The sequence below is a fragment of the Harpia harpyja genome, chromosome 14 (genome assembly GCF_026419915.1).
Source record: "Harpia harpyja isolate bHarHar1 chromosome 14, bHarHar1 primary haplotype, whole genome shotgun sequence".
Classification (NCBI taxonomy): domain Eukaryota; kingdom Metazoa; phylum Chordata; class Aves; order Accipitriformes; family Accipitridae; genus Harpia; species Harpia harpyja.
In genome coordinates, this window is record NC_068953.1 from 1,765,703 (window position 1) to 1,792,627 (window position 26,925).

The window sequence follows — 26,925 nt, forward strand, 5'->3', positions numbered from 1 at the left end:
GGGGGGGGGACAGTTTTGCTCCGGCTCGGCTCGGCCATGGACCGGCGGCGGGTCCCGGGCGTTCAGGTGAGGGGGGTGGGGGGGGTCAGGGGTACCGTGGGGGCTCGGTTCAGGCCGGCACGGCACGGCTCGGTCGCGGGTGGGGGGGGCTGGAAGGCAGCCGGGCCCCAGCTCGGCTATTGTCCGGTGGCGGGCGGGGTCCCCGGGGCTGCCCCGAACCCCGCTCCGGTAGCGGGCCGGGGGCGGCGGTGACACGTTCCCCCACCCCACCACCGGAACGTGGGGCCGGTCCTGAACGCGGGTGGGCGAAGGGGTTAACAGGGCTACGGAGCCGTCTTTGCCCAGCGTGGGGGAAACCGGCCCGGCTCAGCCAGCCCTGGGGGCGATCGGTGGCCGCTCGCCCGCGGCTCCCCGACCGGGTTTGGGGGGGGGGGGGGGTTAGTGGGGGGGGGGGGGGTGTCTTTGCGGTGCACCGGAGCCGGCGGTGGGCGCAGCCGGGGCGGTGGCTGCCCGCGGCCCTTCTCGGAAAGGTTGATCCTCCCCTCGCTGGAGCGGGTCCAGCAGCACCCCCGGGCTGGCCGGGGCTGGGCGCAGGCGGGTGCTGAGTCAGAGCCGTCCGAAATCCCCCTCCAGCTCATCCTCCTGCAGCCTGGGACAGGGCTTCCCGGCCTTCCCCCCCCCGCTCCCCTTCCCCAGCCTTCCCCTCTGACCCCCCCCCAGCCAGCCCTCCAGCACTGCTCGCCATCCCTGGGGAGCACACGCCGGTTCCCGTGGGTGCCTTGGGGAGCAGGGACCTGCCCGGCTTTGCAAGCCTGGGCATGGGGCTGGCTCCCCAACCCGCTCCGGTGCCGGGAGAGCCGGGGGCTGGTGGGCAGCGACCGCTCTTGGGGAGCTGGACGCAGCCCTCGCCGCCCTGGTTTGACCCCGGCGGTAGCAGCGTTAAGTATAGATGTTTCCGAGTGCCGAATATATAGATCAGGAGTTGGGATCGTTAGCAGTCTGGGGGAGAAACTGAGGCACGGAGTGAGGTAACGAAGGGAGCACAGGTCTCTGCACCCCGGGACGGGGCTTCCTCCCGAGCTGGGCTCACAGTAAACAAGTCTGTTTTGGACGCAGCTCCCTCGGAGACCATGGAGTGAATCCAGCTGAGGTTTAGCACCGAGGAAGTTCACTGGGTTTAGGTCCTGGCGGGGGGGTGGGAGGAAGAGTAAGGTTGGCCCAAATCCCCATCGCCGGGGCCAGCCGCCTGACACTGTGCCACGGGCTGACCCGGCAGTGGGGCTCCCTCCACGGCCCCGATGGGCAGCCACACGCCGATGCCCGCAGGCAGCCCCGCTGCCGGCAGCGTTGTGCTGACCGTGGCGGTATCTCCCTTTGTTCCCTGGGTTTTGTCGCGAGCGCAAACAGCCACCGCGGCCGTGGGCCCCCCGAGCCGGCCGGCTGACGGGGTGCCGGGTCCTGCCGGCAGGTAGGGTGCCGTGGCCAAGCCGTGGGAAGCCCGCCTGTTTACTTCCCATCCGCCCCAGCGAAACCACAGGAATTTGGAGCCTGGTGGAGGTCGGGAGGTCTGTTTAGCCCCGGTATCCTGTCGGACCCCGGCCAGCCCCTGCTGTTGTGAGAGACGGAGCCAGGGCCAGCGAGGAGATAACCTTTCCCCCCGGAAACGTCCCCTGCTCGCCCTGGAGAGCCGCAGGCTGGTTCGTGTCCCCGTAGCAGGAGGATTTATGGTCCTCTGCGTGTTCTGGCGTGTCCTGCCAATAGTTCCTCGCTGAACTCTGGCTAGCTCCTGGTCGTCGGCAGTCCCTCCGGGAACGCTGCTCTGCTTTTGGCACCGGCGTGCCGGCGTTGGGACGGCGAGTTCCCCAGCTTGGCGCTGATCAGCGTGCCGATAGCCCTGGCGAGAGCCGAGCTTTGCCTCCCACCCCGGCGAGCCGTCTCGCCGGCCCCGGCTCTGACACTCGCTGCCGGCTGCCTTTCCACTTCCAGAGTCGCTGCCGGGGCTGCTCCACGCATCCCGTGGCACGACTGCAACGGCGTCCCGATGCCGGGGACAGGACCAGACCTGTCACCCGCGCCGGGGAGGAGACGGTCACCGGGGCGCCTGGGCTGCCCGCACTAACAGGACTTTCTGCCCCCAAGCCCTGGGAAGACTCGCTGGGGAGCCCAATTTGAGGGTGTGACAGCGGGCCTGTCCCCTCCCGGGGCCGGCGGTGGCAAGGTGTGATCCGTGCCCTGTCTCCGGCAGCTGTCTGCCAGGCAGCAACATCAAAGGGCCGCATGAGCCGGATCCCCGAGGGGCAGCGCACCAGAAAGTGGGGCTGAGCAGCCGGTGTGTCCTCCCTGCTCGGTGTGCCGGTTCTCCCTGGCCCCAGGCGGCAATGGGGGGACCCGACCGGTCCAGCACAGCCCCTGCCCCAGCGCCTGGCAGGGTGGGGAGAGCATCCTCTGATCTCTGGGCTGGAGGGCACTGCCTGGGGTGCTCTGCACGGCAAAGCCGGGGAGGCTCGTTTGGAGCCAGCCTGGCCGGCTGGGATGCTTTCCCCCTCCGCAGGTTTGGCTCTTGCAGCCCGTGAGCGGGACGAGCTGGGGGCAGGACGCGTGGGAGCGCGGCTGGACTCGGCGTTTCTCCTGTGCGCACCTATTCACTGGCCTTTCTTTAAGCCACTTGTGCCTCTGGTCCCCGTGGGTGACTGGTGCTAAGTGGGATGAGTGGGATGGGGGGGATCTTGTGGGAAGCCTGCACCATCAGGGCACGCGGTCCCCGCTGCCTGCCCTGCACCCGGCCAGGGCTGTCCCACCTTCCACGCTGGCTGCAGGACCCTGCTGTCCTGCAAGCAGACACCCATTCGCAGGGGAAATATCGTGTCCCTGGAGACCTGGGGCTCCCAATCCTCGGAGCTCGTGGTCCCAAAGGGCTGGGAGGGCAGGTGGGAAGCAGCGCGTGGTCTGTCGGTACGCTTTATCCTGCACTTGCAAGTCCCATCCCCTCCCCTTTCCCCAAATCCCTGCTGGGACTTGGCGGTGCTCTGGGCTCGCTGCCCCAGGATGGGCAGCGCTGCCTGCCAGCCTGCCTGCCTGCCTGCAAAGTCTCTCGGGTTACAGAGCAGCTTTCCCTGGTAGGTAGCTGGAGAGGCGGTGGCAGCGAAGCTGCCCTGGCCTGGTTTCCTTTGTGAAAGCACCGGCAGCGGGAATGTCACAGGATCCGCTCTCCTCTCCGCAAGCAAGAAGAGTGAAAAAAAAGGGCTCTGTGTCCTGCTCCCCCCGGGCAGGATGGGGCCAGCGGCCGGGTTGTGCAGGCAGCAGCATCCCGCCGTGCTGCCGTCATCTCTTGGGGTGAGCTGGGAGCGAAGCGTTGAGGGATGGGGGAGATTTTGGCTGCTACGAAAAGGCTTTGTGGGCAGGAGCGTCGAGGCGGGACACGGTGGCTTGTTTGGAGGCTGTGACGGTGATGGAGAGCTGCTGGCCGGGGAGGCTGCCATGGCGCACCGGTAACGCTCCAACCTCCCCGTGGCCCCTTTGCCGAGGCTTGCAAAGTATCTCACAAATGCTGAACTTGGCCCTGAAATCTAAATACAAGGGAGGGACAGTCCCCAGATGGCCTAAATCAGCAGCACGGTTGCCTGGCCCAGCTGGGGAGCTCGCCGGGAGTGTTTGTTTTATGTAAAACCAAAGGCTGGAGGAATGCCGGCCTGAAAGGAGACCTTGCAAGGGGAAAAAGTCTGTGCCATGCACACAGGCTCAGCTGGGCGTGCGTGAGATCCTGGCCAGAGGAGCGGGGCTCCAGCAAGCTGCTCCTCTGCATTCGGAGGGGGGGGAAGAAGTCCACCCAGCTCCTGGTTTGAGGGTGCGGAGAAGACGACGTGGCTGTTCTGTCTCTTCCCCCAGCTGCTGGGGATAAACTGAGGGCTCCGTTGGCCAAAGCCCCCACGCACCGTCACATCCCCGGGGCTCTGCCGCAGCGGAGTCGGGCGGTCGCCCTGCCGAGAAGGGCTCGCCTCCGCGGGGTGGTGGGATCCTGCACGGGGATGGATGGGGACCGGTGCCACCAGCGCCGTGCCGTGCGGCGTGCCTGCCCTGGCCGGCCCCGTATGGAAGCTGTGCATGGGAGGGCTGGGCACCGGGACTTTGCACCCGTGTGGGGTCAGAGTCCATCCTGCCTGCGCAGGACCGGATCGGCCGCAACCTGCCTGAGGCCCCACTGCCGTGGCGGGGGACGGCCGGGCATCGCAGGGGAGGTTTGGGAAGGGATGGGGAGCGGGACCCCTCCTCTAGCTGTGCTGGGAGCTGTGGGGCAGACGCCGTGGTCCGCCGCGGTGTCCGGCTGAGCAGGTACAGGACTGGGTTGTGCCGGGACCGTGCTGCCGTCGCTGCCTGTGGTCAGCGGAGCCGTTCAGGTGCACCCTGGGGCTGGGTGGGCGACGAGGGGGGACACGGCCCCCACCTGGAGGCTCACTCGGAGGAGAGACGTCGGTCCCTTCCCCGTGCGTGTCACGGGGCCGCGGTGTCGCCGGCGGTGCCCGAAGGGAGGAAGCGGGCGGCCACAAGCCCTTCCTCCCCGGCAGCCTCTCCCGGGACCACCTGGGGCTGCCTGGCGCCAGGAGAAGGATGGGATGCGGTGACGTGGTCCTCTGTCCTTGTCCCCTCCTGCGTGGCCACGGGCGCTGGGCTGGACAGGTTGACCGGCGGCACCGAGGCGGCCACGGGAAGGAGGAATGTTCCTCTCCACGTGCCGGTCAGCCAGGGCCCTTGTGATCTCTGCCGCCGCTGGAGTCACAGCGGTGACGGTGAGGTGGCCGGGGAGGGTGGGCACGGCCACGCGTGGGCTCAGCGCCGGGGTATAGCGAGGAGCGGCACGGGGGGCTTTGGGGTGCTCGAGGGCAGCAGCAAGGCTGCGTCCCCACGTCCCCATCCTGCCAAGCATGAAGGGGTACCCGCGGGGTCCCTGCCCGTCTCCGTCCCCCATCCCGGCTCCCCCCGGCACGCTGCTTGGCTGGCGGTGCCTCCCGGGGGCTCTACGCCCTCCTCGCACACTTCCTGCCGTCTGTTTCCAATTCCTCCTGGCGTCTGCTCCTCCCTGCTTTCTTCCAATTAAAAAAAATAAAAAAAATCCCAGGCATCTTCTCGGCGTGCGGCTCCCAGAGGCTCGAGTGCTGCCGTGCCCCGCTCCGGCAGGCTGGGGCTGCGTGGGGAGGGGATGGCGGGTGCCCGTGGCACCTCACATCTCTCTTTATGCCCGTTTACGTGGGGGACAGGGTTGGGGACTGTCCTGCAACACCCCCGTGCCCAGGTCTTCCTCTTGCGGTCCTTTCTGCATGTCTGCTCCATGGTTGGGGTCTGGGACCCGCTCGTTTGGGGGGTGAGGGGAGCTCAGGGGTGTTTGGGGACCCGTTCCCTGTGGAGCGATGCCCTGCGTGGAGGTTTTTCCCAGGGGAGCGGAGCGGCTGGCGGGCATGGGGTCACATTCTGCAGCCTGGCAGGGTGAGGGCTGGTGTCGGCAGAGCCATGCCCGTCTGTGTCCTTAAAGCCTGACCGTGTCCCTCTCTCCTGTCCCCTAGGAGTGACCCGTCCGTGACACCAGTGGGAGCCCAGCTGCAGAGAGCACCAAGCGCGAGCACCAGTGGGGTCCGCGGGACGCGCGGCTCCGTCTTGGCCATCCCGGTGCAGCGCGGCGCAACCCCTCCCTGCCGCGGCGATGCCGATCCTCAAGCAACTCGTCTCCAACTCTGCCCACTCCAAGCGGCGCTCGCGGGCCGACCTGACGGCCGAAATGATCAGCGCGCCTCTGGGGGACTTTCGCCACACCATGCATGTGGGGCGAGCGGGGGACGCCTTTGGGGACACCTCCTTCCTCACCAGCAAGGCGGGAGAGCCGGGGCCGGAGGTTGGCGAAGAGCCGGGTGCCTCCAAACCCAGCCTGCTCTCCCGCCGCTTCCGCAGCAGCAAGCGCTCGCAGTCGGTGACGCGAGGTGACCGGCGGGACATGCTGGGTTCGCTGCGGGATTCGGCGCTCTTCGTGAAGAACGCCGTCTCCCTGCCCCAGCTCAACGAGAAGGAGGTGGACAGGAGCGCGGGGCAGCTGCCCAAGAGCCTCTCCTCCAGCCCCGTCAAGAAGCTGCCCGAGGAGGTGAGCCCCGAAGACCAGCAGCGCCCGAACGGGGCGGCCGCCGGGCCGCTGAGTCCCGGCTTGGATGAGCGTGACTTCGGGGACATCACGGAGCTGCCCGTCGTGGTGGCCAAGAGTGGGGCGGGCATGAAACACGCCGAGTCCATCATGTCCTTCCACATCGACCTGGGGCCCTCCATGCTCGGGGACGTCCTCAGCATCATGGATAAGGAGCAGTGGGAGCAGGACGAAGACCCCGAGGTAGAGGAGAGCCGCGAGGAGGAGGCGGATGCCGCCCTGCCCGGCTCCCCGGCGGCGGCGGCAGCCCTGCCAAGCCAGAGCCCACCCCGCGGTGCCGGCGGCCGCTGCCCCAGGGACAGCAGTTCGGCGTCCAGCTGCACCTCGGGGCCGGAGGAGCGCAGCCCCGTTCCCGGGCCACCGAGCCAACGGGGGGGCCCCCCGAAACGCCCCGACAAGGAGTTCTCGTTCGCCGACGAAGACGACGACGAGATCAGAGTATAAAAGGCGGTCAGCCGAGCCAAGGGGTCTGGTTCTCATTTGCGGTTGCTTGGACACGGGGCCGAATAATCCCGGTGCTGCAACGGGTGGCACCGGGGAAGACTCAACTCCTCACTTGTTCCCTCTCCCCGTCGGATGTGCCGCGGCAGGACAGCGCTCTGCTCCCGGGGCCGGCGGCAGCTCCGATGCCTCTTGGTCCCCAGAGAGCTCCAGCACATCCCAGGAGGGGAAAGCAGACTTGATTTTGGTTCTTTCTGTTGGACATTGGATGTTAGCTCTTTTCTTTTTCCCCCCACCCCCCCCACCATGTAAAGCATATAGGATCAAACAAGATGAGGCTTTGAAGTTTTAGCCCCTTTAGTAATATATGTATTTTTTTCCGCCATACGGTTTTTACTGCTCTCTGATTTGTACTTAACTTTCTTTACTCTCGCTTTTGGTTTTAACCGAGGGGAGATTTCCCATGAGGAAGGACTTGGCTCTGGAGCTCAGAAGGGGCCCGGGATCGTGGGCAGCTCCAGCTCCCCGGGTTTCTTGGGGACTTTCTGCAGACCAAGAGCTTCCAGCCCCATGCCATGGTGGGAGCTCGCTCCCCAGCCCTCGGATGGATGGATGGATGGATCCATCCCAGGTGCTCGACCCTCCAAACAGCCTGGAGGTCACGGGGATGCCTCCTGGTCAGCCTTGGCACTGGCTGCTCCCGGGGATGCCGATGGGAGCGTGGGTTTGTCCCCCGTGGGAGGAACACCCGAGACCCCCCCCGTGAGCCAGGGTGAGCCCCGGTGTCCTGCGTGCCGGGTGGCCGCCGTCGCGGGGCTTCTCTGGCTGGGCAGTGCCGACACTGGCCCGGTGCGGGCGGTTGGAAGAGGAGGGTTTTATACCATGTATGTACAAATGCAAAGAATAAAAGGAAACGGTAGTGACAGCAGTGGCCTGACCTCCTGGGGGACGAGACGCTTGGGGACGTGCGTCTTTGCACCCTGCTGCACGAGTGGGGACTGGCTTTCTCTGTGCTGCCACCGTCCCCAGACCCTGTCCTGCTGCCTCCACCTTCGCTGCCCATCCCTGGCTGGAGTCCTGCCTGGCGGCTGGTCCCCTGGCCGGCGTTTCGGCACCCGCAGCGGCCGTACTTTATCTGCCCATCGCGCGGGGCTGCCTGCGGTGGGAGGAAGCGGGCGAGCTCCCGCTGTCCGGATCTGGCTCCGGGCTGGGACCCTCCGGCCAGGCTGGTTCCTGCCAAGGGACGGCTCTGCCAAGACTCCGCTCTCCTCCCTGCGGCCCCGCTCGCTCCCTGCCAGCCGGGCAGGAGGGGAAGGGGATGGCAGGGCAGGACTGGCTGTCCCCGCTCCCACGGGCTGGGGGCCAGGGCTGGGGTTGCCCTGGGTGCTCCCGGTCCCTTGGGGCTGCCGTGGCCCCTACCAAGCCCGGCGTGGTGAGCGGGGCAGGTTGCTCCCATCCCACAGCTCAGCCCCTGGTGCGAGCGGGGCTGTGCCAGCGCCGGGGCTGCCTTCTCTTCCCCAGCCCCACTGATGGAGCTGGGCTGTGATGGGGCGAAGTGCCAGGAGCAGCCCCAGAGTCCTTCCCCGAGCGGGTGGAGAGCATGGTTCTGCTGGGAGCACCGGCCAGGTTCTCCTCACCGGTGGTGGAGGGGGGAGGAAAGGATTTGGCCCCTCCAACATCTCCTGGCCCTAGGAGGGGGCTGGGTGTCCCTGTCCTCCTGGAGGGATCTTCCCTGGTGAAGCCGGTGGGAGCGGGCAAGTGCTGTGCCACAGCGGGGACACAATGGGGTCCTGTGCGTGTGCCATGCCCGACACAACGCCCCGCGGCGTGGGACATTGGGCTATTGTCCGGGACGGGGAGAACAACAGCAGCTGCAGCTGGTGGCTCTGAGCTCACCGGGCTGCTCTGCCCCGGTCACTGCAACACAGCCCCCCTGCACTGTGCCAGCGTCCCAGGGCCACTGTCCCCCGTCCCTGCTCCGAGCACTCGTCCCCTGAGCCCCAATGGTCCTGGTCGCTGCCTCCTGGGAGGTCACCAGGCTGCGGAGGGGGGGACCTGGCTCCTCTTGTCCCTTATGGATGCTCTGACACAAAGCAGTGGGGCAGGGCAGGTCACCGGGGTTTGCACCCCTTCCCCGGGACCCCCTCGCTCCCCCGGGGGTCTCGCTGGTGCTGCAGGGAGTGGAGAGGCCCTCGGGTGACCCGGCACTGGCTGCCTGTGACCGTCACTTGGCAATCGCGATCATTGTGACGCCTGTCGGCTCCAGCCTCCAGCTCGGCAGCCCCGCGCTGCCACGAGCCGACGGGGCAGAAAACGCGTGTTGGCTCGCTGAGCACGCACGGGACGTGGCCCCGCTCGATGGGACGGGATGGCGGCCCTGGCACACCGCGGGCGAGCGAGCACGGGGCCAGTGCAACGGGTCCCGGGCTAGTGGGGAGTAACACCAGCGCCGCTGCAATGCCAGCAGTGTCCGGCCAGCACCTTCTGCAGGGGAGGGCAGGTCGGCTGAGCTGCACCCACAGCCTCCCCAAAATGCCTCCATCTGCACAGCACAGGGTGGGCATCTCGGTGTGGGACCTGGCCTGTGCATGGGACGTGGGTGGCACGAACGCTCGGCGCCGGGTCGGTGCACGGCACCTTGTGCAGGGCTGCGGCCGCAGCACCCGCAGGCAGCACTCCGGCAGGCGGGCAGCACTGGTCCAGTGCATTTATAGCTAGTGACAGAATGGGAGCAGGTCTCCATCCCCGATGCGTCAGGCCGTGTCGCTCCGGGCGCGTGCCGGGGATGCGCGTGGCCGTGGGAGCCGCGTGATGGAGGAGGGACAGAGCGTTAGGTTAAACCCAGGGGCTGCGTGGCGTTTTCCCGGTGGGGTCCCGGCAGCCCTGGGAAGCAGCGTGGCACCGTGGTCGTGCCCGGCACGTGCCACTGCACGTGTACAAGCCCCCGGCCCCGTGGTGGGGACCGAAGGGGCTTCTCATCAGGGCATGAGGTGTGATCTGACCATCCCCACCAGGAGCCCGGGGACGTGGGTCTGTCCTGCCGGGCACCAGTCGCTGGAGCGCGGGGCTGGGGATGGTGCCGCTGTGCACCCAGCGATGCTCAAAGCAGTCGGCATGCAACAAAAACTACGCAGGATCCATCCCTTTCGATCTGAGCGTTTAGCTGCAGTACTTGGGCCACATTTGGCTCTGTTTAAGGCTGAGCAGCAGCCCCGGTGTGAGGGGGTTAACCCAGCTCATGGCCAGCCCCCGCAGACCCCAGTGCTCCCGGGGAGATGTGGGCCAGCTGCTCTGCCCCAGAGCTGGGGCTGGAGGAAAAGCAGATGTCAGTGCAGAGAGGCAATTAGTGGGGGGGGAATGCGATGGGGGCCCAGGGGCTGAGCTCCCCGCAGCTGGGCTGCGGCACCAGGCAATCACGGCTGCAAATTGAGATCAGATGTGGGCAGCTTCTCTCTCTAAACGGAGCACTCCAGGTTGCTGCTCGTACTGGTTTTGCTCTGGCTTGGAGAGGAGGAGGAGGAGGAGGGGGGTTTCTGAGCACGGCTGAGGCCAAGTTAGCTGCAGTGACCTGCAGAGCGTGGTGCTCCCTTGGGAGACCCGTGCTTTCCTCGGGCAGCCCCTTTGCAGCCCTGCTCCCTGCTGGAGGTGCCTCTTGCCGGAGCGGAGGCGATGCAGGAGCTGGTGGCCGGTGTGGAGAAGATCAGGTTTGACTTGGAGGCTGATGTGGAGCAGCAGCGAGGAGCTCGGCCCCTGCCCTTCCCGGGTATGGACAGTAAGTTGGGGACAGGGTCCTGTGGCATCCTTGGAGGATGACGAGTGCAGGAGGTGTTGGGGTTCTCCTCTTTGCTGGTGCTCCTGGCTCTTGCTGCATCCACCACAATGCCTGGGTGCTTCTTGTCCTGCCTTTTCCCAGGGCTCTTGCCCAAGGCCTGCTTGGCTCCGGGCATTGCTCCCTCAGGGATGGAAGCATCTGGCACAGCTTTGTGGGGGGTGCCAGCGGAGGGGGCTGAGATGCTCTCGCCCTCGATAGCACAGTGGTGCCGGCACTGGGGCTGGCTGGTGAAGCTCTCCCTGCCCTGCTTTCCCCTGCAGAGCTGGGGTCGGCTGTCTGCGAGTTCTTCCACCGAGGGCTGTGCACCAAGGGTGAGTGCTGCAAAGGGACAGGGATGGGACTGGCACCACCCTGAAAGATCCTGGGGACGCCAGGGAGCAGGATGGGACCCCTCTCCGCTCCATGACCAGCCCAAGTCCGTGGCAGGTTGCTCTGTGGTCAGTGGGTTGGCATGTTTTGGCCCAAAATGCTAATGCTGCTCAGAGTCCATCGTTTCCCCTGGCCCTTTGGATGAGTGCTCCTACCCCTTCCGCACTGGGGAGGGCTTGAACACCTCCAGGGCGACCAGACCTTGGCAGTGCCTGGGAAACTGAGCCCCACGCACCCAGTGGGTGCTGCAAATCTCTTCCACATCCTGGAAAACTCCTGCTGGCGTGTCCCCAGCTGAGGAGCTGGGAGGTGCTGGGGCAGGGGGGGGTCCTGAGTGCAGGCAGGGCTGGAGGGGCTGCTGGGGGCTGCGATGGCAGGGGCTGTGGGGCACAGGCAGGCTGTGACAGTGTGCGTGTGCCACGGCCAGGCGTGCGGTGCCCTTTCCGGCACGTCGGCGGGGAGAAGACGGTGGTGTGCAAGCACTGGCTGCGCGGGCTCTGCAAGAAGGGCGATGGATGCAACTTTCTGCACGAGTACGACGCGACCAAGATGCCCGAGTGCTATTTCTTCTCCAAGTTTGGTAGGTGTGGGACCGGGCTGGGGACCCCAGCGAACTTTTCCCACCCCAGCACCCATGTCCCTCGGGTCTGGCCTCAAGCAAGTGCCTGATGCCACCTCCTGTCTGTGGGAAGAAATGCCACTGGCACCTGCCCAGGGCCACTGCTCCCCAGGCCAAGCCTGGGTGCTCCTGGTGCACCCCAGTTCCTCCCATCCAGCCCATCCTTGAGTGATTTCCACCGCGTTTGGCTCGAGTGAGCGTTGTCCCACCTCTCCCACCCCTTGCTCCTGCAGGCGAGTGCAGCAACAAGGACTGTCCCTTCCTGCACGTTGATGCCACCACCAGCACCATGGGTTGTCCCTGGTACGACCGTGGTTTCTGCAGGCACGGTGAGCTGTCGGGATGAGTGCTGGGGTGAGCAGGGGCTGCCCATGTTCCCTACCCACCGGTGATGGGGAGTCTGGACCCCACTGCTGGCCCAACCTCCTGCCACCTCTGAGGTGACCAAGCCAGAGTGAGGTGAACCGCAGTGGGTTGTCTGGGGACTGCCTGGGAGGGAGACTGGTGGGGATTTTGGGCTCAGGGAGCGAAGACCCCATAGAGCCGAAGGGGAAGGGGCTGCTGGGGAAAGCTGGGCTCCCCAAATCCCTGTGGGGCAGGGGGCGATGCCGTGTGCCCGTAAGCAGGAACCTCTCCTCTGCGTGGCAGGTCCCCTGTGCAAGTATAAGCACACGCGGCGGGTGATGTGTGCCAACTACCTCGTCGGCTTCTGCCCAGAAGGACCCAAGTGCAAATTCATGCAGTACGTACTGGGCAGGCTGGGGGGGGGGAGCTAGGCACGAGGCTGGGGGACAGCCCCCTCTCCGAGGCTGCAGAGGTGGCCGTGGTCCTTGCAGTGTCTGGGTCAAGGACAAGGGTGCTTTGGGTCCTTGTCTGAACTAACCGGACCCCTCCGGTCTCTCCCTGTGTCCAACCTGAGCTGGTGACCACAGGGTTATCCCCATGGGGATGCCTGTACCAGCTGCCTGAGCCCCAGAACAGCCCTGAGAGGCTGTGGGAGCCATGGGGGGATCTGGGGGTACTGCTTGCTATGTCCTGGGGAGTAACTGCCTGTCCTTTGTGTCCTTCTCCAGCCTCAAGGCCGGGCTGATGACAAGCAGCATGGATCCATCCAAGGTGATGCAGGGAAGGTCCTATGCTGTTCCCTCTTGAGCTGAAGCCCTCTTGCTCTGTGCCTCTGCCCATCAGGGTGATGCACCAGCTGCCCCTGCCCCACAGCTCTTGCTTCCCTTGCTTCTGCCCCAGCTTTTGTGGGAGCTTGGTGGGACAGCAGTTGCTAACTGCCCCTCTTGCCCCATGTCCCCCCAGGGAGCTGGCTGTCCTCAGGGGCTTGTAGAGCTGGATGTGGCTGCTGGCAAGGAGAGTGGATGCAAGGATGTGCCACCCATGGAGCCCCCCCTACCAGTCACCGGCAGCACCCAGCACCTGTCAGCACAGCTGTGGGACACCAATACCTGCCCCCGGGGCCCACAGAGCCTGTTTGAACAAGGCACCTGCTTCAAGTGTAAGTGTTTTTGGGACTGGGAGGCCCGGGAGCAATGGTCTAGCCTTGGAGGGAGGGTAAAGCGCTATGGTGAGGGGCAGGATGTGGTGCAGGGACTCCCACGGCTCTCTCAAAACAGCTTCCTTGACTCTAGATGTCTGTCTTCTCTCTGGGCTGTTTCTCAGCCCTGGAACCTCCCCCCCCCCCCCCAGGCAGCTGGGGTATGAACTGGCGGGGAAGGAGGCTGTACTTGGGTTGAAATAATCTGACCGCAAGTGATGATGGGGAGAAGGGAATTCTGGGGTAATAAACACTTGGCATGCAGTGGAATAGCCCTGGAGAGCAGTGAGCCCCTTGCGTCCCTGTGGGTTGGAGGTTTGTTGCAGCTGGAGGTCTCGGGATGCTGCTCGCAGGTGAGAGCTGTGCTGGAACATGGCATGGCTCCATTAGCCCATTTGCTGGGAAATGGTGTGGAAATGAACATGTGGTAGGATGGCACTGGGTTGATCCAGCATAAAACTGATGCCTGCCTCTCCTTGTCCCCGCAGTGCGGACAGAAAGGTCACTACACCAGTAAGTGTGGGAAGAGGCAGCTGGAAATCCTGCTGGGGAAGTGACTCAAGTGCTCCCACATGGAACACGGAAGGAGGACACCGTAAAGCACAATGGAGCCAGCCAGACGGCTACTAGGGCAGTTGCTGGACTAGAAAAGCCAGTTGGTTTTGCTCAGCGCTGGCTCTCACAGCTCTTTGCACAAGCAGCAGAGAAATCACAGCTTCCCTAATGCAACCAAAATTGGACTCTTCACAGCTGCCTCTGTTCCCCCCTGTGCAGCTGCTGGCTGCATATGGACCGGGGCAGTAAGTCACTATGTGATCACAGGTTTGAAGAAGTATGGGACCACCTTGTGCTGGGGTCCTGGGAGATCAGGGTGTGGGTGTGCTAATCCCCCATGAAGGGGGTCAAGAAACACCATTTTTGAGAACAGACAGCACCAAGCAGGAAAGGAAAATTCACAAAGGCTTTTATTGCTAGCGAGAGGGAGTTTTTGGTGAAACACCTCTGACACAGCACTACTGCACTGCTCTTTGAATAAAGAGTTCAGATTTTTTTTCTTGGGTTTTTTGTTTTTTTTTTACCCTTCATGCCTGTAACATGACCAACCCTTTTCCAGACATGTTTGATGATGGCAGGCTACAACTAGCACTCTCATAACTGTCCTCATTTGTCTGATGCAGACATCGGTTTGCCCTTTGGGCACAACAGCTAATCCAATGGATTTTCTTCCTCCAGAAATAGGGCGCTGCGGTCCGAGTGCTGCTGCTTTAATGCCTTCACAAAGGTCCTTCCCCCAGAGCCTGGGCAGTCCCACCAGTGCCGTGCTGACAGCGAAGCAGGGGCTGGGGGGCCCTTTGTGGAAGGGCTCTGTGGGGACCACCCTTCTCCTGCCAGCTGGCAGCAGACCCCATCGCGCTTGCTGTGGAGAGGGGTAAGTAAGAAACGGGCTGTGTGGGGCACAACTCTGCTAACTTAAAGGGAATGGTTATTCCAGCTGAAGCCCACCCTGCCACAACACATCACAGACTTTACTGCCAAACACTCGGACTACAACATACGTGTCAATTAATCCACATTAACAGCCCAGGTCAAGGAGTTGTCCTGTGTCTGGTGTCCCAAAGTGAGAGATTCAGGCTTCTGCAGACTACGGGAGCTCTGCTGCATACAGACCTCCGATGGGCAGCTCTAACACTTTCTTCTTTCAGTACTAAACACTGCCTGAAACAGACAGCAGTGACCTTAGGCTGTTACTGTCAGTGTCACCCCTGTCTACAGGAGGGTAACTGAAAAGCAGTCGTCCCCCCCCATTAAAGAACCTGTCTCTGACAGCAAATGGGCCTCTGCTGATTTGAATCCCCGTTGGGACACTGGTCCTGAGCACTTCTGCTGACTCCCAGTCAAATATTTGTGACTGTTCATTGGGTGCTGTTCCAGCTTCTTCTTCAGTGGTATTTACGCCAGCGATGACTCTCTAGAAAAACGGGGAGGGAGGGAAAAACCAGATGAGTGTTAGCACAGTGCTATGCTTGGGAACTACATGAAGGTGCTTTGCCCAGCAGTGATGAGCAGGAGGCTGACTGCAGCCTTCTCTGTTTATGTGCTGTAGAGCTGCGCATGAGAGCAAGTCCTGCTGAGGAAACTACAGGAACACCAGTAAATCCCTTGCCAGTTATGAGTAAATCCAGGGAAGGGGTGCTTAGTGTTGAAACACCTCTTCCCTCTGCTTTGTGCAGGGTTTAAAAGTGCTCCTGACAGTTCCTGGTGCTCTCCAGGGAGAAGCTGTGAATCAGCAACTGTTATTGCCACCATTATTAGCTGAATTCCTCTGCCTGCCTAAGCCAGGTCAGAATACGGTTCTTTAAGCTCTGGTGTTAGTCTTAAATGTGAGGTATTTAAACTTTCAGAGCTTGAATTACCATGAATGGCAAATAGACTTTCTACATGCTGCAAAAGGGGGAACTGCCTGAAATAAGACAGATACCAAGAAGGAAATCTTACTGATGTGCTGATAGTTCCAGCCATAGCTGAGGAGGCAGTATCCAGCCAGCAGCATAGAGATCCCAGCTGGTCCGCCCCTCTTCACATTGATGTATTTGTCATAATAGCTGCTCCAGGCTGTTGGAACAGAAATGCAAGGGTCAAACCATGCGCGAGTCTTACGGAGTTCACTGGCTTCCATGTAACTTTCCAAAGCCAAATGGCTGGGTCTATTTATTTACTCCTTCATAAAGATCCAGACTGGCCACTTGGACCAGGCTGCAGCACGTAAATCTGGTAAGTGCGACAATTCTGCCCCAAGAGTGAAGAATTTAGCCTCACCTTTCTGCACTCCTCCAAGCAGCCCCTGAAGAGAAAAGTCACAGGTGGCCAGCCACGCGGGCAGCTCCCTGAGCCTTACATCCATCAGACGCCTTTCTGAGAGGGGACCTGTGCGATGAGAAGTCAGAGTGGTCAAAGGTAGGAAAGTGAGGGCAATATGCATGGCGCTCGCATTCCCTGCGCTGGGTGGTGAACACGGAGCTGGCATCTGACACAGCTGCAGGTGACTTGGGCTCGGGACTGACTCCTCAGAAGGGAGGAGCAGAATCGTCTCTCCCACAAGGTGAGTGAGTTGGCTCTGCCAGCCCAAACATGCAAGAGCCTGACTCAAACCTAAATAAAAACATAAACCCTTAGTTTTGCAGGCTGGAGGTTTGGACAGTTAACCTCCTGGGATCCTTCCTGGATCTCTTTCTGGACAAGCCCAGCAGCTTAGTGTTTCCCACCCCTCCTCTCCCATTCACACGGGACAGTTTAGCCTGACAGCGCAGTAAATCTCGGCAGCAGAGACTTTTCTCACATTACCTTGTTGTCCCTCTGAGAAATTGCCCCTTGCTGTCTTCATTGTGATCCCCATGTCTTCTTGGAAAGGCTTCCCTGGAAAAATACTGAGCCCATCATAATTAGGATATAAGTCTGGAAACCACTCCAAGCCCATGGCACCTGCCTGCCTGCTCCTGCCAGAGGCCTGGGATAGACAGATGGGTTGGCTTTTGGAGGTGTGGAGCAAGAACTGGTGCAGCGCCAGCTCTGTGTCCCTCCTTGCATTCAGGATGGGCTCGGAAACTACAGCCATCTGCTCCTTGCTCTCTCGAAGCTTTTGTATGCTGGTTAGGTAATTTTTGGATGCCCCTTCGTTGTGACCTCTGAAACCCTCTATCGCTGACAGATGGAGGCTCTTCGTATGCAAAGCAGAAAGAGGAGCTTTGTATTCCACACCAACTTCAAGGTACATCTGCTTCTCTTCTGTCACGGTTTTGTCTATTGCCTCCTGCTGAATGAGGTCACTGGGGCTACTTCTGCAGTCAGCTTCAGGGGGATCTTGAAGTGCGGGTATTTTCATTGCCTTTAAACTACTGCCTTTTTCTCCCTTTGAGCTCACAGACGTGTTCTCCATTACTCCAAGGCTGCGCATCTCTGTGTTTGCAGTATCTGGAACAGTTATTCCCTTCTGTGGGTCAGGCTGGGCTGCGTCAGCACGCTCAGCAGCGCTGCCTGGATCCGGCCCTTCCACAGGTGACCTGTGTGTGCTGTGGCTCCCTGCTGAAGAATCCCTGCTCCTGGAACCGCTCTTCTCCCTGATCACCCTGGCGCGGTGCTTCTCTATTACTATTTTCACTCCATTACTCAGCTTTTTGGGTATATCTTTAACCTCCTCGGGGAGCAAATCAAGGGACGTGGCTACCTCCCGTACTGCGGGTTCCACCTTCGGCTCTGCGTGGCCTCTGTTGGACTGGTGGCAAAGCCCGGGGCCGGACCCTCCACCCTGCTCGGCTGCAACCTTCCGCCCCTTCCAGGCCGCCGCATCCTTCTCCACGCGTCCCGCCGCCGCTTCCCGGGGGACCGCACCGGCCAGCCCCTGCCCCACGTTGGGGCTGGGCAGCCGTTTGCCACTCTTACCCACCCGCGGCCTGCTACCTGCCCCCTGCCCGGCGGCAGCGAGGCCGGCTCCGTCCGAACCAGAGCCGCTCCCGGGCGCGGAGGGCCCGGCGGCGGGGCCTGGGCCTAGGCTTAGGCCTGGGCCTAGCCCCGGGGCGCTACCGGTGGCTGAGCTGGGCGCGGCCTTGCAGTGCGGGAGGTGGGAGCGGAGCCGCTTGAAGGGCCTGTGGCAATACGGGCACAGCTCTTTCCCCGCCGGTGCCGCCGCCATGTCAGCACAGCACCGGGCCGCCCTCCCGGCGCCGCTTTTCCGTGAGGCGCCGCCGCCACTACTCCCGGTTGGGAGGGAGGGGGTGTGTGTGTGTGTGGGGGGGGGGGGGGTCCTCGGTGGTGCGCAACGCGCATGCGCGCCCACCCCGCGCCGGCGCACGTTGTGACGCCGGAGAGGGGAGCGGCCGGCCGGCGGCGGGCGTTGCGCATGCGCAGGAGGCGGAGGCGCCGGAAGCGGCGGTTGGAGCGGAGCGAGGCGGGCGCGGGGAAGGGAGGGGGGGGGAGAGAAGGGAGAGAAACGTCTTCTCCTCAGCGGTGGGCGCCGGGCCGGGTTAGGCCGTACTGCATCGCAGCCTCTCGCCTTGCTTCGTCCAGGCCTCGTAAAGCTCAGCCCAGCCCCGCCATGAGCTGCCGGCAACCGCTGCCGAGCGAACGGGGAGCGAGACAGAGGTGTGTGTGTGTGGGGGGGAACGGGGCCTGAGGGGAGGTGGTGGGTGGGGAGGGTTTGGGGGGGGCTTGGGGTGAGGGGTAGGGGCTCGGTCACCGAGGGGGACGGCCTTCTCGGGCACCGGAGGGGAGGTTTTTGGAGGGGGTGGGGTGGCTTGAGGAAGAGGGGGGCGCGGAAAGGGGGGGAGCTGCGAAGGTGAGGGATGGGGGGGGGGGGGAGAGGGGAGGAGCGGCCCCGTGATCTCTGGCAGGGGTTAAACTGGGGCTGGGAGAGTGGCGGCGGTGAACGTTAAAGGTGTAGCCGGGTTTGGGGGGGGGGTGGTTGGCTGCGTTCGGGGCGTAGAGAGTGTAGAGGAGATGGGGGGGCTTCGCGGTGTGCTGGAGGGGCATTTCTCGGCTTGGCGGGGAAGGGGGAGGAGGTAGGTCCTAGCTGGGTGGGGGAGAAACTGGAGGGACCGTGAGGCGTGTAAGAGCTGGGCTGTGAGTGCCCGGGGTTGTGAGGAGGCAGGGTAGGCCGTGGGGGATGGAGGTGTGGAGTTTGTTGGTGGGCTGCAGGCGTTAAGAAAAGGAGGGATCTAGAGGCAATGCAAACGTGGAGCGAGGCGGGGAGGTCGCCTCTAAGAAGAGTGGCCCTGGGAGAGGGAGAAGCCGGTGGACTGTGGTGGACAACGGTTGAGAGTGCTGTGGACATCCCAGGGATGGGAGAGCGAGGAGGCAGCTCCTGGTCTGTAGGCGTGGACCAAATACTGGCAGCTGAGTCTGCTGCAGAAGGTTGTCTGTAAGAAAAGATTTGGTTATAAATACCTCGCTTGAGTCTGTTTTGACTCATTTGAGTGTGTATTAATTTTTAGGCAGCAAAACAGCTCCATCCTATTTTTTGGATAGTGTCCAGCGTGCTGAGGTCCTGGTTGACCCGTAGTGTTTGTACGGTGGGACGAATCATTTGATATTAGCATTAAAATTCTGCGGACGCTGAGGGATGTTGATTTGCAGGAATTCTAGGTTGCTGTTTTTGATCAGCTGCTGTGAAGCAGTGTTGATGTCATAAGAGAATGGCAAATACATAGAAACAGGGAAGGATTTGTCTTCCATGAGGTGTTTTCTGACAAAACTTCCTTTCTGCATGGAAATTAATGTTGTTCAGGAATGTGACTTGACTTCAAATGCTGTCAGAGTGGAGAGACTAAAGAAAGTCATCGTAGGCGCTAACTGCAGACTCGTGTAAGCAAGATGAACGTAATTCAGTATTTACTGAAAGTGTGGTCACTGCCACTCTTCCTGGGTGTTTTTCTCAGCCTGTCAGATGTTATTCAAAGTCCCAGGTTTATTTTTAGATGTGCCTGAGTACTGAGAGCAGTTGCAAGGCTGAGAATTGTCAAATGAGTTTATTTAGAAAGACGCTCAGCACTGGTTTTAATGGTAGGTGTGAGTCCATGTCCCTTAAACTGATATGAAAACATCAGCCTGGCTACTTTGTGAGAAATGTGACAGTTTTCTCTCTATTTTGTAGAGAACCGCTAAAAAGAGAATGTGGAAGTCCACAGCACATCAGAGGTTTAGATACATCCTTTATTAATTTTCCCACTTTTTTAATTCTGTAGAGTTGCCTTTAGATGACAAAACAGAAGGTATATCAGTAAACTGATAATATTTTTTTTTTCTCCTTTCTCCCTGAACTTTATTCAGGAAGAGGAGACGGAATGGCAATGAAGATGATGGTCATGTTCCCCAGACAAAACGTAGTACCAGGAATACTGTCCTTCAGGACTCCTGGGACACTGAGGTGAGAGCCTTCCTGGGCAAATTCAGTTTCCTTTAATGCTGAATTTAAATAACAGTTGGAATATTCTGTGAAATTTTATTCATGGAGAGTAGTTAATGAAAACACATTTTTTTCGTTGTGTATGAGGTCACGAGGCTTGACTCTGTTACATGCTTCAGAGATTGAAATCTGTAAAATGTGGTTTGGAAATCAGCATGTTTTCTAGTGAACCTGGTTATCTTTGGCCTGAATATTTCTGTTAATATCTTTCAAATACTGATGTGTAGTACCCAAGTGAAGATACAAGAAAAGCATCTGCTGCCACTTTCAGTTTTGCTATCTGAAACAACGTGTAACATATCCAGAACCGAGGAAATGACTAGGGTAGATTACAAGTGTGTGTGGTCACTTTGCCTGGCCATCTACTCTTCCAGCTTTGCATTTACTTATAGTAATGTGATTATTTGTGGTAGAAAATCAAAAAGCATTCCAACTAGTGCGATACACAAAGTGCCTCTTGCAAGCAGTAGCACTTATCTGATGTTTAAAAAATGCTCTGATAGATCTTGGCAGTTTAAGCAAGACTCGCTTGTTCACAGCTAAAACACTTGAACTCAAACTATTGGGTTTCTACTCATATTTGCCATGATCTTTTGCTGGATGTGGGATAAACTGTCTCTTCTTCTCTCATCGCTTGCGTGACAGGTGTTCTAGGATGGTGCAATTTGCTAGCTATGAGACTTCTTTACAAAATGCTGATTTCCAAACTGCTGCCAGATTTCCTGAATTGTTGCCGGTATTAATCATCTGAAAATTCACTGTATGCATTTCTAATTAGCAATGTAGTTCTGTTGCAAAATATTCATGAAAAAGAGCACGCAGAGCAGAGGCTCCCTCCTGGTTTGTGTCCCTGGAAGTTAATGAAATGGATTACTTTTAAGGTTTTTGAAATATCCTTGTTGATTTTTGTACAGCCCTCTGACTCCAAAGATTGGCTGTAATGAGTAATTACGAACTATTGCAGTTATATTGAACTGTTAACTATACTTCGACTGCAGAAAATATTTAATGCTATGTAACTTTGAGCAACATATCTTTTATCATATGGCAATGGCTTCAAATGTGTATTTCCACTTAAAAAGATACAAAGCTCTGTATCTCACCGTTCCTTTTGTGAGGGAGGCTTTCTTTTAACCTGTACACCTTTACAAGTAGCTAATGTCAGTGATACTGTATGGAAAATGCTCTAACAGCTGAGATGTTCATCATGAAGGAATTCGCTGTGATGAAAAATGTTCCTGGTTCCTGTATTGTTGTTTTGCCAGAAGTAAGACTTGCTGGGATGAAGTCGTATTTGTATAACGGGTAGAACCATAAATAGTTGCTTGCCATCTGACACTGAATCACTTGTCCAACAGGTTAAACACCTCTTCGTTTGTAGAGTAGTTAATGGCTAAACGAGCTTGGCGGGAGGAGGAAGAATTTAGTGTGGAACAAGGGATTGAAGTAGGAGTAATGAAATTAAGAATATCAGGAAAAACCTTAATGGTGAGTGGCAGAAGCACCTTTGCTTGTCATATAAACACTTGGCGTTTGACTGGGCAAAGCTGCTCAAAATGCGGAAATGGAAATAGTCTTGTAGTAGCCACACAAGAATGGATGACCTTAACTCTGTCCTTAATGGCTGTTTTGTTTGGGGTGCCTGCAAGTGAACAGCATGGGCATGAACTGCCTGCCCCGCCACCAGCGACATCAGTGCAGAGTTCAGTTGCTGAGGCTAACATTAAGACTCCTGCTTCATGCATGCACTTGCGTTGTAAAAGTATGTTTTTAACACATTAAACCCTGATGTGCAGGCAAGGAGAATCTCTTACTGTTGATGCTGAAGTGGAGGAATGTGCCTGCTGGACGCAGTTTTACATAAATCAATGTTCCCTTTCTGAAGGGTAAAAAATTCACAATGTTGTCTACCGATGAACAGAACTTTTTTTTTTTTGCTTGTTCTCTTGTAAGGTAGGATCACTGAATTGAGCATGCCCAGAAATTCAAGCTATGAGATTAAATCAGTATTATTCAAATGTTTCCTTAAGGACTTCCTGTGCCAAATGGAGAAATTCTTCTGCTTATAGTGCACAAGTGCTTCCGATTGATGTCACTGAAATTCTTGGCCATTTGTAAAACTTTTATTTAGTTTCCTGATACTTTGCCGTTTGCAAAGACAGCTCTTGCTGATTAAAAATCCTCAGTAGCTTTAGGATGTTGAACTAGGGGAGAAAGTGTGTGTGTGTAGTAGCAATTTGTAACTTCAAAAAGTACATGAGGAGAGAATTGCTTTTCATCTGATGGCATACACACACCTGCTTTTTGTGAAACATTAGCTAGAGTACTGATTCCTTTTGCCTTCCTTTGGTTGAAAGTTGACTGTTTTCTCTTACAGAGTGGGGTTGACTTGAGAACATAACCTCAGTATGAAAATCAGGCAGCCATATTACTAAAACTGGATTTGGCTTTTGTCAGGATCTCTTTCCATTTTTTTGTCTTACTCTTCATAGCTGACAGCAATACGTGTAAGACGAAGGGAGATTTTTTTCTTAGTGGCAGTTCAAACATGGGCTGTTCTGTGATGTTATCCCTCAGTCCCTCACTTTGAATCCTACTGCTCATGTGAGCTAGATTTGATGCAAAAGGCTATCACTGTTTTCTCCCACTGGATTGTTGTTTCATCCAGGCTAGACAGCATCCTTGACTCTGACTGACTCTTACAGGAGGGAAACTGAGATTCTCTTCAATCTCTGTCAGCACTGCTTCTTGGCACATCACTATAACTATGTGCAATTCCTGCTCTTCTTGGAACAAACCACTCCCACACTTCTGGGTGACAGCCACCCTGAGGATGACAGTCAACTTCTGCTCTGTAGTTCAGTCTGTGAACAGGCACATGACAAAAATGCTAGGCTAGAACTACAGCGAATGTTAAACATTAGCGAAGCAGAGCATTTGCTACTGTGTTTCCCTTCCTGTTCAGCCTGTCCTCCATTGACCAAGAGGTTAGCTGTGTTGTTTTCCCTGGTACTCACTTATAACTTCAGCAAAAGCCCTTCCTACAGGAGTGTCATTGTTGGCCCGTATGTCAAGTCAGGCAAAGTTGTAGTGGATCCTCTGAGGGGCCTGGCTGCAAGCAGCCGCTCACGGGAATTACAAGAATCTGCAGTTGTGCTCTGCAAGCTGGGGAATCGCCAATGAAAAGCCCTTTGCTCTGATTTTCCCTGGGAAGGAAGGGAGTCTGCAGTGTTCTGGCTAACTCTTTTCCTTCCTGAATAACTTCTGTAAAACCTAATTTCTTGTGGTTCCTCTTTGTTATTCTGACAGATGACAGGATTCCCCAGAGCTTAGAAATACCACTGTTTTGTTGGTGGAGATTGCTGACGCACAGCAGCAGTTGCTTCTCTCAAATCAAAGTGTTTGTCTAGCGTTGCAGCTATGCCACTCTACAGTATTACACTAGTGAGGAAGGGCTGGTCTTAAATTCTAACTAAAACCAGATAATGTCTCTGTTAAACTCATCTTGAATGATTTTGAGAGCAGCAGGGTCTGAATGGCTGTTTCTTAAGTTCCTGTCATGAGTGATTGAGATGCTATGTCACAGATCAGATTAATACATTTAACAGGGCATTTGTTTGGAAGTTATTTAAAACTTCTGTAGCTACTCAGTGTGATGTTAAGAGGGGCTAATGACTCAGGTAAACCTTGAAGATGCCCTTTTGATACTTAAAAGTACTCATAAACTTTCATTGGGCTACTTTCCTTTGCCCTTTTGCTTAAAACTTTGTTTCATTGTGTAGATGCCTGTCATTGCTGACATGATGACTTTAAGGATTCTTTTTTTGTCTAATTGTAGTCCAAATGCGTAACAGAATGTGCACCACAGCCTGGGGAAATGGTAGGTCTTTGATGTGATTTGGGCAATAAACGGGCTTCACGTGCTAGTGAATTTTTGCATTAGAGAAATGGAAATAAAGAGGGTCTGACAAGCCAGATCTGTCAACAGCCTTAGATGTAGGAAGCACGTCCCAGGACACTGTCTCGGTTTTAAAAAAATTAGACATGCATAAAATAATCATTACTAACAGCTCTGAAATGTTTGTTAAGATGTGAAACCTTAGCAGTAAGTAATACTAGGTTCTCATTTCAATTTTTACCTTGATTTTCAGAAGGTGGCTGTAACGAAAAACAGTAAGGAACACAGACTAAAAGGAAACAAAGTGTCCTGTGCGGTGGGTTTCTCTCCAAGGCTGCTGTGACTTGTTCAGCATAACGGCATTGCATTTCAATATTTGTGCTTCTATGCAAAAAGAGATGGTCTAGCAAGCACCATTTCGTGGCTCCTCTCTGTCCTTCTCTCTCCCTCTCTAGCGTTAGCAGCATTAGGAGGAGGAGCTGGTTGCTCATGTAGTTATATCTGCTGCTTCCTCAAGAATGATTTCACATGTGTTTTGTTGGTTTCTCCTTGCTAGCTGAACCTAACACGCCAGCGCGGGTGCAGCCTCGGTGCCATAGTCTTGCTTGCTGTACTACAACAGAAAGAACTGAAGCATTTTTGGTGCTTAGCAAAACAAGGAAATTTATATGGTTGAATTGTCACAATCGATTGCAGAACCAGTGCCCTGGGGTTTCCAGTCAGCATTGAGATGTGGGCCGCCTCAAATGTTCATACAGTGCCTTCCTGGGCCTTTCTCACTGCTCATTGACAGATATGTCGGGTGCAGTTTGCACCATTCTTCAGATTTACTCCAAAGTGAGGCCTTCTGGATGTGGTGCTGACTGTTAAATTATTGTGGACTTCTTTAAATTTGTGTTCCTCTGCTGTGGCCACCAAGCTTTGACTTCTGTCGTTTTAGTTTAATACTTAAAAAAATATGGGGTGGTTTTTTTAGCTGCTGTCACACTGGCTGCTTTTGTGAATTTAATTCTTATGGGATAGCAGAGTAGCCATTCTCTGATTCTTAAGCACCTAAATATTTGCAGTGTTGTCCTGAACAGCGTATCACACACTAATGAAATATTTCAGCTCTAACTAATGGAACCTTTCATTAGCAGCCCTTGAAATGGTGTAAGCCAAACAGTTTTATGTCTTTGAAACACTGAAAACGATGGCTAATGCTCTTCCAGTCATTACCATGAAATGTGTTTATCCTAAATGCTGGGAAATGAGCCCTGTCCCCTATGCAAGCTAAATCATGAGTTCTCTTTTCTGCATGTGGAAGTCTTCGATGCCTGTCGCTCTTTCACTGTCATGTCAAGTAAATTGTTATGGAAAACTAACTACCAGTTAACATTGCCATCCCAGTACTTAACTGGGAGAAGTGTAGTTGTATGTATGTCAAAGTGTTCAAAGACTTAAAATGGGTATCATGTTGCATTTGTTTTTAACAGTCTGTTGCTTTGGATGCTTCAGATCTCATTTTAGAAAGATTGACTAGTAGGAAAATGCTTTGCATGGTGCTTACCTAAAATGTCTGCTAGAACAGAAGTGATAAACTTTTCCTCATGCCCTGCCTGCCTTTACTGACACATGCAGTTCAGTAGGAATGTTCTTTATTTTCCAATTCTCAGATAAATTCAGCAAACTTCACTAGTGCTAAAGTGGGTCATGGGGGCAGAGCTGGTGGGCCTAAAACCGAAAGATTGAAATCCAACGTACTGGAGGTCAGCGAACCTCCGGGTGAAGGCTTGCTCATCCCTTCAGCTCTGTGACGCTTTTCATGTGTTGGCAGTAACGGAAGCCGTGAATGCCAAGAAAGCACCTGGTGGATTTACGTTAGTCCATCAGGCTGAACGTGAGCCTGGAAGGGAGGGACTTGTCGTAAAGATGGTTTGCTTACCTGAGGTGTTTCATTATGGACAGGAGAGAAAACCGTGTGATTTTGCTGTTAACCTTCTCTTTGTCTCAGTCCTCCAGCAGCGATAGCGGCAGCAGCAGCAGCAGCAGCTGTAGTAGCAGTAGCATCAACAGCCCTGACAGAGCGTGCGGTGCAGAAACCAGCCTAAACCCGATAATTGCAGGATCCAGTCCTGTCTCCTCTCAGTCCTTCCATGAGCAGTCTGCACTAAGCCAAGGTCCTTACTTCCACATCAACCAGATCCTGAAGGAGGCACACTTTCACAGCTTACAGAGCCGGGGACGCCTTCCTACATGATGAACCAGCAGTTCCCTGCCTTCTGTGAAGGGACAGCACTGTGTAGATTTGATATTTCAACTTAAAAGTTTGTTAAAATGGAATTGCACAAAACGCCTGTTGCCTTTTCAGTCTATATTTGAAATAACAGGTTAACAGGAAATTGTTTACTTGTGGTTTGCTGCACTATTGCAATGCAAAAGGGGCTTTGAAGCAATTTTTATAGGATTCTTTTTGGGGTGGTTATAAAGTACGTGTCAAGAGGAGACTGAGGAATCCACATCTGTGTTATAGGATTGCAAAATGTCCAATTCCAATCAACTGCCTAATCTGTTTGTTAGCAATTTGTTGCTTTATGTAAAGTTCTCAAAACGTTCATCTTCAGTTTTATAAGTCTTTTTTAATTTCAATAAACTAGTAAAAAATTTATTTGGCAACATAATTTATTTGAGCATTTAGAGTTAGTAAGACAGTAAGGAATAGGTGCAGTCACTGGAATCCCTTAGGACTGCCCCAGTGGCGAACTTTCCATCCAGCTCGGTGTGCGATGAGCCCTATCTCGCTTGATCTTTACTGCTGCAGTATTGAAAACAAAATGTGAAACGAGAACCAGGAAAGCTTAGGCAGCTGTAGCTGAAATGTCAGGTGCCTGCTGGGTTCACTTAGGGAGCAGAGTCATGGTGCCTATGGAGAAAAGTACAGAGTAGCCTGGGGAGGGGCTTTTGGAGGAGAGAGGTTTTACGTTGCTCCACTACCCATTTCTAGCTGTGAAATGTTTTGTTTTCTGCTACAGTGTGTAGTTGTTTCTGTTTTTTTTTTTTTTCTTTAATTTGACTGTAAGGTTAACAACTTCTAAGGAATAGGAGGTG

At 56.6% G+C, this 26,925-nt stretch overlaps 4 protein-coding genes across 10 annotated transcripts; 3 read left to right on the plus strand and 1 right to left on the minus strand.

Moving 5' to 3' along the window:
- Positions 1–7,547, plus strand: CDC42EP4 (CDC42 effector protein 4). Of its 3 annotated transcripts, none has more exons than XM_052808862.1 (2): positions 1–66; positions 5,556–7,547. In XM_052808862.1, the coding sequence occupies exon 2, from the start codon at positions 5,693–5,695 to the stop codon at positions 6,623–6,625; it is 933 nt and encodes a 310-aa protein (XP_052664822.1). In that variant the 5' UTR covers positions 1–66; positions 5,556–5,692; the 3' UTR covers positions 6,626–7,547. The 3 variants fall into 3 exon arrangements, with proteins under 3 accessions (XP_052664822.1, XP_052664823.1, XP_052664824.1); XM_052808863.1 differs by lacking the exon at positions 1–66 and adding an exon at positions 4,765–4,784; XM_052808864.1 differs by lacking the exon at positions 1–66 and adding an exon at positions 5,268–5,287.
- Positions 7,548–10,291: 2,744 nt separating this feature from the next.
- Positions 10,292–13,542, plus strand: CPSF4L (cleavage and polyadenylation specific factor 4 like). Its single transcript, XM_052808487.1, has 9 exons — positions 10,292–10,394; positions 10,715–10,765; positions 11,251–11,403; positions 11,676–11,771; positions 12,091–12,184; positions 12,516–12,558; positions 12,751–12,946; positions 13,301–13,338; positions 13,474–13,542. The coding sequence occupies exons 1-9, from the start codon at positions 10,292–10,294 to the stop codon at positions 13,540–13,542; spliced, it is 843 nt and encodes a 280-aa protein (XP_052664447.1).
- A 386-nt stretch (positions 13,543–13,928) lies between these two features.
- On the minus strand, positions 13,929–17,749 carry C14H17orf80 (chromosome 14 C17orf80 homolog). The gene is made up of 4 exons (XM_052809080.1): positions 16,328–17,749; positions 15,803–15,910; positions 15,482–15,598; positions 13,929–14,954 (listed from the first exon to the last, which is right to left on the minus strand). The coding sequence occupies exons 1-4, from the start codon at positions 17,670–17,672 to the stop codon at positions 14,926–14,928; spliced, it is 1,599 nt and encodes a 532-aa protein (XP_052665040.1). The 5' UTR covers positions 17,673–17,749; the 3' UTR covers positions 13,929–14,925.
- Positions 17,750–17,909: 160 nt separating this feature from the next.
- FAM104A (family with sequence similarity 104 member A) lies at positions 17,910–26,485 on the plus strand. 5 transcript variants are annotated; one of them, XM_052809087.1, is made up of 5 exons: positions 17,910–18,121; positions 19,805–19,901; positions 23,779–23,820; positions 24,092–24,154; positions 25,832–26,485. In XM_052809087.1, exons 1-5 carry the CDS (start codon positions 18,075–18,077, stop codon positions 26,075–26,077), a joined length of 495 nt encoding a protein of 164 aa, XP_052665047.1. In that variant the 5' UTR covers positions 17,910–18,074; the 3' UTR covers positions 26,078–26,485. The 5 variants fall into 5 exon arrangements, with proteins under 5 accessions (XP_052665047.1, XP_052665044.1, XP_052665043.1 ...); XM_052809085.1 differs by lacking the exon at positions 23,779–23,820 and adding an exon at positions 21,299–21,428 and having other exon boundaries at positions 17,925–18,121; XM_052809084.1 differs by lacking the exon at positions 24,092–24,154.
- Positions 26,486–26,925: the final 440 nt, after the last annotated feature.